General features: G+C 40.9%; 1 protein-coding gene and 1 long non-coding RNA gene across 2 annotated transcripts; one reads left to right on the forward strand and one right to left on the reverse strand.

The window, feature by feature from the left end:
• The first annotated feature begins 833 nt into the window (after positions 1 to 833).
• On the forward strand, positions 834 to 9,271 carry ccndbp1 (cyclin D-type binding-protein 1). Its single transcript, XM_079265824.1, has 11 exons — positions 834 to 973; positions 2,375 to 2,434; positions 2,723 to 2,802; positions 3,183 to 3,264; positions 4,040 to 4,136; positions 4,726 to 4,799; positions 5,995 to 6,071; positions 6,254 to 6,504; positions 6,855 to 6,915; positions 7,402 to 7,448; positions 8,839 to 9,271. The coding sequence occupies exons 1-11, from the start codon at positions 886 to 888 to the stop codon at positions 8,945 to 8,947; spliced, it is 1,026 nt and encodes a 341-aa protein (XP_079121950.1). The 5' UTR covers positions 834 to 885; the 3' UTR covers positions 8,948 to 9,271.
• On the reverse strand, positions 7,638 to 8,830 carry LOC306775407. Its single transcript, XR_013771875.1, has 2 exons — positions 8,361 to 8,830; positions 7,638 to 7,902 (listed from the first exon to the last, which is right to left on the reverse strand). It is a non-coding gene; the product is annotated as an uncharacterized lncRNA (long non-coding RNA).
• Positions 9,272 to 10,364: the final 1,093 nt, after the last annotated feature.

A 10,364-nucleotide genomic window follows, 5' to 3' on the forward strand; every position in this document is an offset into this window, starting at 1 on the left:
CCGGATCTGCTGGAGGTAGTGAGGGGGAGAACCAAAACCAGGACTACGCTTAGCAGACTGTCAGACCCTGCTGCAGTAAAATGATAGGTTTTCTAAAGGGACCAGTTTTGTCCACAGGGGCTGCCAAAATCTACACAAAGGGAAAGTTCCTTGTAACTTTGAAATCATTTTAAACCATAAAAACACTTCAGCAAAATGTTTTAATTCAGTACATTACACATATTTCTTGTGTACAAACTACTGGATGTATAATCAGTGATTCACAGATGTGTATTTCCTTTGCAACTTGTTTCTTAAGTATATTCTCTTTTCTTCACATCAATGACATCTCATTTATATTGTTTGTTTAATAAAGAGATAATTATTGGATAATGTGCAACATTACCAACATTATATGTTTATGTGAGATGGAAGGATGATAATATACATACAGTCGGATAATATGGGCAACCCTTTACAGCTCAGTCAATTATCACAATCGATCAACTTGTGCTTTACGTTAAAATAAAGCAGACCTAGCATAACAAATACAGGGCTGCTATTCACCAATACTTTATTGGTGATTAAACAAGAATCCTAAATCATAATCAGTTCTAACTCACCTATCCAGCCAGCCCGGTTGATCCTGAATGTCTTTGGAAGGTGGGGATGTATATATATTTTAAATAAGATAAGCCCACAATGTCCATATCAATTATTTAATTATTTCAAGCACAGTAATTGATTCGGTCTCCATTTGTAATACTCTGTATTCACCACCAGGTGTCACTAAAACCCTTTACTGCAGTGTCAGTCCTTCCTTTATAATTGTCCCCGGCTCAACTTCCGGTTCTTCTGTAGTTCCACAACACGCATGTATCAAGCTGTTCAACTAACTTTGGTGTCATGAGTGCTGATAATTGTGGTGAAAACGTGTCTCTGCCTTTACGAAATCTCCTGAACTCCATCCAGTGTATCAGAGACCGAGTCAGAGGTATTTATGACGCATTAGGTGTGACGCCTAACCGAGATAACGTCGATACGTGCGCGTGCTAGCGTGTGTCAAGCTCACGCTGAAAGTGCCAACTGTCGCTTTTTAACTGGCATTAAACTACATTAGTTCAGCGGTTAACGTTGTTATTTTGATTCACACTGGGTCCGGTTTGTCTGCTTTGATTTCAGTTTTTATTGTTTTGTTTTAATGAGTTGTGTGCTTCAGTGTTGCCTTCCTGTTTGTTTTGCTGCATTTTTATCAAGATGCCAAATCTGAAGTCTCTGGAGCAGCTTCACGTAAACATTACACCTCTCCAACTAAACCTCGCGACCGTTATTCAATTAACACTATTTAAATAGCTCCGTTTATGAAGGTTTTAATGTTCCGTTTTTGAAGATATTGTTTCAGGGACGTTTGGGATTTTAATTCATCGTCATTTTGGAGGCTGTGCCTTTTAGTTTTTGGTGCTGCTGTATTATTATTATTAAGTGTTTTTATATGCAGTCATTCCTCAGTGATTTAACTGGGATGGATAAAACCACCTGTTTTATTAAATACAGTTCAACAGCACAAACTAGTCTCAAAATGACTATGAAGTTGAATCAACACTATCTAAATATAGTTTGTGTTGAACTGTTTCTTTTAATTAGCTACTGAGTGTGTCTGACTTTGGATAACATATGTACAGTACATGTGATTTATTTATGAGGTTAATATATACACACACATATATGTATTATAATCCAGTATGTTTTCTGGATAAAACATTTGAGACACTGTTTATGGATGAAATAAGCAGATGGCATGTCTGTTTTTGTTTACTTTTTTAAGTGAACTATCATATAACTGGTACGATATGAACAATGTGGCGATATATCTGACGATATACAAATTGGATGCAAAAGAACACAAAATGGACAACGTAGTAACAAAAGCGTGCAATCATCATAATTATTACATATTTATTCAGAAACGGACAACAAAGGAAAACAGCCTACGGAAGACAAAGATGTTGGAGATTAATGTTCAATATTGCCAAACTGCCATAAACTATAAACTACGTACATGTTTCAAGTCTTTAGCACCGGAGCAGCCTGTAGGACTGCAACAAATGATTTGTTTTCTTTAGTAATTAACGCTGATCTGTTTATTTTTTAACTTTTGTCTATAAAATGTCAGAAAAAGTGACACATGCGAATCAAAAGGTCCAGTTTTAGTCGTCATAACTTAAGTATAAAAATAAAAATTTGGAGACATTGCCTTTAAAAATGATAGAAGTTCATTTGTTCTTATCTTTAATACATTTTAGACATTAACTTACTAAATCAGTGACTGAATATAAAAGGGTTTGGCACAAGTCCTCTGGTTTTTACTCTGCATTTTAATGTTATTATTCCACAGATGGCGAATCCAACGAGTCAGACGGAGCGTTCAACCTCTCCAACTTCTGGGACTCTCTGAGTTGAGTACAGTTCTTCATGACCGTCTTCTTCTGACTGGTGGCGGTCTGCTTCTATGAAGGAACAGCAACGTGTCCCATGGACGTTTTGAGTCAATAAACAATAAGTTCATTTCTGTGTCTTCTATCGACTTATCTACAATCTGGGGTTGTTTCCAACAACTCCAGATTGGCAAATATTTTCTCATCAACATTCATTTAAAATCCAGGCCCCCCCCCCCCCCCCCTCATCATCATCCTCCTCTTCATTAAGTGGGTCCCTTTAATGTGACTGTCTCTTCTGTCCTCAGACCAGGCGGTGAAGGCCGTGTCCCATGAAGCCACTAAACTCAGCCTGGCCTTCTCCAAACCCCCGCTGCCCTCACAACAGGTCAGATTATTAGTGGCATCATCAGAGTTTATTTTGTACCCGTTATGATCCACAACAAGACACCTTTGTAAAAGCACCGTGGTTAGAGCTGTGGAGGAGCGTGACAAACACGATAAGGACACTTGAAGAGTTGATAAATATGGAGCCTGCTGGCCAATCACTGAGCCCCTTCACTGCAGAACCTTTTTCATTTATTACTTTTTCATTTAGTACTTATTCATACGGTTCAAATCCAAAATATACGACAAAAAATGTAAGCAGGTTAATGGTAAGGATCGTAGATATTTATGAGTTTGTAAGAAGTTGTTAAAGAAAGTATACTCGCACTAACTTTCCGCTGTAATTCGCAACATATTTATGTGTTTTCATCGTCTCTGCAGGACGTAGAGAAGTTATCAGAGTCCACCCTGAAGAGTGTCCTGAGTCTGTCCACAGTGTATTACTGGCTACCTAAGAGCCAAGGTGAGGCCCCCACAACAGTCCAGGAACAGAGATGCACCGACCGAAACCGCTGACCCGCCGATCACTTTCATATTTTAATTTCATATATTTTATATAAAAAGAAAGGTAATCTGGAGCCTTGCTCGCAATTTTTGCCAATTTAAATGAATTGTGATATCGTCCGGCTTTATGAATGAATTTAGAATTATTTTCGAATTCAAATTGCAGAGTCAAACAGGATGATGTCAACGTAATTGTAAAGTGTAATTTATATTTGGCTTTCAGACTCAAAGTTGCTGAAAAGTATTGAAATAGACGCTCCACGAGAGAGAAACGTAGGTTTGGATAACAGCTGTTGTCACGTGACTCCTACGACCGGTCTGGACCGCTCGTACGTTGTGTTCTTACCGAAGAGAGGATTTAAAGGGACAGTGTTTAGGATTGAGTGGCATCTAGTGGTGGAGTTGAAGGTCGTATTCCAAGCTAATGAAAACCTGATTCCTAGTTTCAGGTGATGACACAATAATGAAGACATAGCTGTGAGTATTATATTCCAGCTCTGCTAATAAATCCCCTAAAATGCTACAGTGTTCATTTAAAATGCGATAAAAATGGTGAATTCTGCTAATTCTCCTAAATCCCTCGAACAAGCAACGTAAGAACGTTGGTACGAGTTGTTCCAGTTTACGTTCAGTGAAATGTGTTTGGATGGATAGTTGGTATAATAACAATAGTAGAAGATGAAATGAATGTAAGTCAATGGCAGCAGCGTGACTTGTCCCTCTCGGTGTCTCAGGTGTCAGTCTGCGCCGACAGGTCAGAGACGCCACCGTCGAGGTTCTGGAGGGCGTCGCACAGCTGGTGGAGGTCATCCTGAGCTCACCGCTCCAGAGGTACACACACACACACAGACTCACACACACACACACACACACACACACAGACTCACACACACAGACTCACAGACACACACACACACACAGACTCTCACACACACACACACAGACTCACACACACACACACAGACACACACACACACACACACACACACACACAGACTCACACACACACACACACACACACACACAGACTCACACACACAGACTCACAGACACACACACACACACAGACTCTCACACACACACACACAGACTCACACACACAGACTCACAGACACACAGACTCTCACACACACACACAGACTCACACAGACACACACACACAGACTCACACACACACACACAGACTCACACACACAGACACACACACACAGACTCACACAAACACACACAGACTCACACACACACACACACAGACTCACACACACACACACACAGACTCACTCAGACACACACACATACAGACTATCTCTCTCTCTCTCTCTCTCTCTCTCTCTCTCTCTCTCTCCTCTTCTACCTCATCCTCTTCTTCCTCTCTCTCTCTCTCTCCTGACATCCTCTTCTTCCTCTCTCTCCCCTCCAGTCTGTCCCAGGACCAGTTGACATCAACAGGAGGTGTGTGGTCAGCCTGCGACCACTTTGCCCGGTTGCCACAAGGTCAGTAGACACGAGAGAGAGAGAGAGAGAGAGAGAGAGAGAGAGAGAGAGAGAGAGAGAGAGAGAGAGAGAGAGAGAGAGAGAGAGAGAGAGAGAGAGAGAGAGAGAGAGAGAGAGAGAGAGAGATGATTCAAGGCGTTTTACTGTGAAATCGCTGTCACTCACTTTTTAACCGACGAAATCAACTGAGACAGATTCATTCAGCAATTGTAACACCTGTGGACCTTTTGTTCATGGAAAATCATACAGTGCCAATAATAACATTGCGTCTTACTCACAATCAGAAACGGTTTATTGCCAAGTATGTTTGCACGTACGACTAAAGATATGATCAATGGATTATGATAAACAAACAACGTAAGAGTACGTTAAGCCTGTTATTAAACGTCTGCTGAACAATGTTCCTCGGGCCGAGTCATGAGCAGAGTAAAGGTTTCAGTGATAAGACTCTGGAGTACCGGTTGATCCGGTTTCATGCATGAGAGAGTTTGACTCTTTCCAGAGCTGAATGTGATCACAGTGAATCAACACAGAATGTAAAGTTGTATTAGCGCTTCATAAAGGCACGCAGAGAATCCGCAGATGTGGAAGCTTTACTGTTGTGAAACTGATATCAAGCAAAAATCCAAACATTCTTCTAGCATCTCAAATTTCACAGTTTTTGCTGCTTTTATCTGTTCATTTTAAATTGAGTGTCTTTGTGATCGGGACTTTCCAGAAGGATGTGGAGCAGCCAGCCAGTTCCGTAATACTACTCCATCATATGCACTGATTTTGATTATTGCATATTTTACACATGTAGTTAAATTATTGTGAAGGAGAACTTGGTGTTTTGTGCGTTTCAGCCCACAAAGTCTGTAAATTGCTCTTTATATTTAAAACCACGCCCTCTCCTGACTGATCAGAACTATTAAGAATCATTAGACATCATTTATTATTTTATTTAATGATGCCGTCAGTTTATCAAGAGATTATAAAATGTAATTTTATGTTGTTAAACTAAATTAATTTGCAGTTATTTCCAAGATGATTTGATACAGATGAGTCTGTATAAGTGAGGACTGTGAATATGATAATATATGATTATGTTTAAGTGTATTTTATGTTATTTCTTTGTGTTTTGCGAGATTTTAATTGTGGAAAAACCTGTGTGTGTGTGTGTGTGTGTGCGTGCGTCTGTGTGTCTGTTTTACAGATAATAAGGCGGCTGTGTTGATGGTTCTGTCTGATCAGATTGGAGTTGTGAAGGATGCCATAGAGGAAATAGAGCAGGTACACACACGCACTCCGACTCGTATTAGAGAACTTAATGCCCCAATTAGCTCCGTTGTATAAGTTATTATCTCATCATGTTCTAGTGAGAAGCCCTTGATCTGCTCCTTCATTCCTCCATTGTTATTGTCAATAAATATCTCCAGCCTTATGCTTTAATCCACGCTGGATTTATGATTTAGGCGTTGTCCGAGGACCAGGACCCGTTCAGTGACGTCCTCGACAACGACCAGGAGCCTCGAGGCAACCAGGACACCTACTGGTCAGAGAAGGACCGGCGCGTGATTGGTCCGTGCCGGGGGCTGATGAAGGCGGCGGCGGCGTGCCTGAGGAAGCTGACGTCGGCCGTCAAAGCCAACGGCGACGTCGCCACGTCTCAGAATCTCGCTCAGCTCGACGACCTGGCTGATATCAGCAAGGAAATCAGTCCTGGGTAGGAACACACACACACTCACACACACACACACACACTCACAAATGAGACGTTGGACGTTTTTATGGATCCTGACTGATGTTCCTGCTGTTTGTGATTGGTTTCTGGTTTCAAAAAGCCAAGATGGCAAAAGATTAAAGAGAAAACATGTTGATTTCAAATATTGATGTCGACACATTTTCAGCTTCGACGGCATCGATAATGCCGACTAATTACAGCGGCCCTACATTGGACCCTCGCCAGCAATAAACTGTTATTGTTTTTATTTTATTCATCATCAAAGTGGAATATAAATTTTGACAAAATGAAACACTTATGACAACAAATCTCTGTCTGTTGCTGTCTTTTAGTCTTGATGATCTGGCTCTGTGCCTCTACCCACCAATGGACTACAGCGGAGTGGAGAACAACGTAAGACACACACACACACACACCATCATTACTAATCGTGAAACAAAGTCACAAGTTTTTGAGTTAAGAAAAAGTTGTATGCGATGCTCTGATGAGCCCCTTAATGAAGCAAATCACTACAAATCACCTCTGATGAGCCTCATTGATAACCGTTGCGTACGCACTAAACGGGGTCTGAAAGAAATCTTCACCAAAAATCTCTAAAAATTACCTGCGCAAAAGTTTTCTTTTACAGGATCGATTCACCCCAAAATTAGAGAATGACGTCATCTCTTACTCTTTTCTAGTCGTACACAGAAAGGCGAATGGTATTTCATTCGTAGAACTTTACAAAATGACTTCTATTATATATATCCAACAGGAGTCTCAGCTTTCAGAAACAATGTCCACAATGTTCAGGATAATCCACAAAATACACTGTCAGTGTTTTATACAGGGGACGAGTTCTTAACGTTCTCTAAACATAACATCTATTTATCTTTACAGGTGTCTAAATTGGCGTCATTGTTGAAGAAGGTTCTGGGGATCATCAGGTAAGATCGATTGATGAGGATCGTTCTCTCACATCATAAGAACGTCAGTCTAGGGTCATGTAGTTCAGGGAATATTCACGGCGGATACTTTCCAGTGGAATTAAGAGGAATTTATTGGAATAAAATTGAGATAGTGGGTTTATTTGCTCTGGTTTTATTTACCGTGTCATAAGCAGATAGAAACAAACCTTTCACCGGATCATAAGCAGATAGAAACAACTCGGGGTGTAACGGTACGCGTCTTCCTATTGAACCGTTCGGTACGAGGCTCACGGTTCGGTACGCATGACGAACCGAATACGATTTTTTTTAAGCCTTTATTTAACCAGGTCGTCCCATTGAGATTAAAAATCTCTTTTGCAAGATGTAAGCAACAATACTACATCACATTAAGGAGCAGTTTTTGTTTTTTATGCTTATGTGTTGCTAAGAAGACACCCCAGAAGACGGGTCACTCAGGTATAGTTCCATCATTGTTCAAAGTCAAAGAATAACTTCATGATGTTAGTTGTAATGAATAAATATATTTTAAAATAAAGTACATTTCTCTGCATTTATAGTTTTCTGCTGTACCGAAACGTACCGAACCGTGGCTCCACTGTATCGTACCGAACCCAACCGTGAGTTTTGTGAACCGTTACACCCCGAGAAACAAACCTTTCACCGGATCATAAGCAGACATAATCGGCTCCTTATGACAGACAAGTATGTCTGCTTATGGGCTGTGGTTCAGAGGCAGAGCAGGTCGTCCTCCAGTCGGAAGGACGGCAGTTCCATCCCTGGCTCCATGTCGAAGTGTCCTTGGCCAAGACACTGAACCCCAAATTGAAGGCGAGAGAGGGGCTATACAATTTATAGTCAATTCATCATTTAACCCTTTTAATACAACAAAAACCCTCCAAAATAAAACACTTTTCTCCAAAACAGAATGTTCCTCTCAGGCCTCCACATCCTCTCCATGGCGTCCTGTGTGTGGCTGAAGTGTGCAGCCGAGTGTGTTTTTAACCAAAACATGCCATAAGACCTGCTTTTGTTTTTTTATGTGTTTTATCCTCCTAAATAAGTTCACCATTAAAAGGTAGGATTTTTATATTGGAATTCCCAAACTGAACTTGAAATGGCTTCAAGTCGACTCCGTCTGCCAATTCTGCTTCCAGCGATCAGTGACTTCTGATGGGAGCACCGTTCTCTGGAATCATGGTGCGAGGAACATGTGGGTGGTGTGTCTGTACATCAGCTCATCTGATCAGATAAAAAAAAACACAAGTTTCCTTCTGTGACTGATGGGAGCTGACGATGGTCGGCTTTTAAAGTTGTTTCTTTTCAAATCACGGATGTATTCATCGTCTTCATTCTTTGTCTTTTTCTCTACTTATTCCCACCTGAACAGGTCCAGTCATGTGTGTGGAGAATCACAGCTGACCTGGGTTCAGTTCTTAGATGGAGCCGTCGATCACAACCTGCAGAAAGCCAAAGACCTCATTCAGCAGGACAGCTAGTGTGTGTGTGTGTGTGTGTGTGTGTGTGTGTGTGTGTGTGTGTGTGTGTGTGTGTGTGTGTGTGTGTGTGACGTATATGAGGTGAGGAGTTGTAAAAGAGTGACTGCGTTTACAAGCTCATGCATGTACAGCATATGAGAATTAAAGGACTGGTGTCCTCACATGAACTCTTTGTGTCTCTTGTCTTCGCTGCAGTGAATCTACAGTCGACTGCTCGCTGAATGCAAACACAACCTGTTACAGAGTCAGACCAGGCATGGGTAGAATCAGACGTAATAGATGTGGGTAGAAGACGAGACTGATTATTGAGCTACAGAGTTGCTGATGAAGATCAGCTCCTCCCAGTTCACTCAGCGTTGATGAATAGTCACAGAACAGTCTCACCACTGGGAGTTGCCCAGTGATCAACAGCGCGGACCAGAGCATTTAATGTCATGGCATCACTAAAAAACGGTAGAAAACATTTCGGCAATGTTGCACAATTGAGGTAAGCGTCATTGTGGACATGAAGGAAATGAATGCAGAACAACAATCGAAAGCAATATTAGACAGATTCACATCCTACGACTAGCGTCGTAATCTTTTAAGTGGACTCCTAACCCTAACCTCACAGGGGGGGGGGGGGGATTAACATAACAGAAAGATGATGCACATCATTGCTGGAGACAAAAAGAAGAAGTTTAACATCTGCCCAATAAGTTGAAAACCTATTAAATTCTACATATGGACAAAATCATTTGATTTTCATTCTAACCTTATTTTTGTACGTTTGGGGAGGATGCCAGGGCGTCGGTTGCTAAGAGTAACTTAAAATGAATTACTACAAAGTTGCTGCACGACGTCCGCCTGCAGTATCTCAAAGTTAGAAAATGAAATGAAAGAGTAAATTAAATGTATGGACCAAATAACAGATACTGATGAGTAATCTATTCAAATCCAATCGAAACCAGGACAACCATGTTCATGTTGTCTGCACGTAAAAACCTGCAGAGCTTCTTTTAAGGTGTAGGCTCCATGATTTAACATATTGCCCACGCATAAACTCTCTTCCTGTGTCACATTTTGTTTCGAAATTCAGAGAAATGCTGCTCTTACCACATCCAAGTGAGAACGCCATTCAGTAAATGGAACTTAAAGTTGTAGGAGACGGGGCTTCTTACTGAATTGAAGTAATCAACAATGCAACTTACTAATCACACAAAAGGAACGGATGCCGTTGAAAACAATGTGACGGTGTGAAAGAGGTCGCTTTCAGTGCAAAGATGCATCACCTGAATCTGCAGTTGTCCTCAGATTTAAAGAGCTGTTACAATGTTGTAAGCCAGCAGGAGCGTTTTGGTGTTTTCTTGCGTTTTTTCATGCTTGTTATAAATAAAAGGTATATAATACATTAAAACGACATGAAACTAAGATGATA

Source organism: Melanostigma gelatinosum (assembly GCF_949748355.1).
Source record: "Melanostigma gelatinosum genome assembly, chromosome: 3".
NCBI lineage: Eukaryota > Metazoa > Chordata > Actinopteri > Perciformes > Zoarcidae > Melanostigma > Melanostigma gelatinosum.

What these genes read in the sequence shown, in the direction of transcription:
- ccndbp1 (XM_079265824.1), top strand. Translation starts at nt 886, where the DNA reads ATGAGTGCTGATAATTGTGGTGAAAACGTGTCTCTGCCTTTACGAAAT. An exon ending in CTTTGCCCGGTTGCCACAAG is followed by an intron (nt 4,800 to 5,994) that starts GTCAGTAGACAC and finishes TCTGTTTTACAG; the next exon opens with ATAATAAGGCGGCTGTGTTG. An exon ending in AGCAAGGAAATCAGTCCTGG is followed by an intron (nt 6,505 to 6,854) that starts GTAGGAACACAC and finishes GCTGTCTTTTAG; the next exon opens with TCTTGATGATCTGGCTCTGT.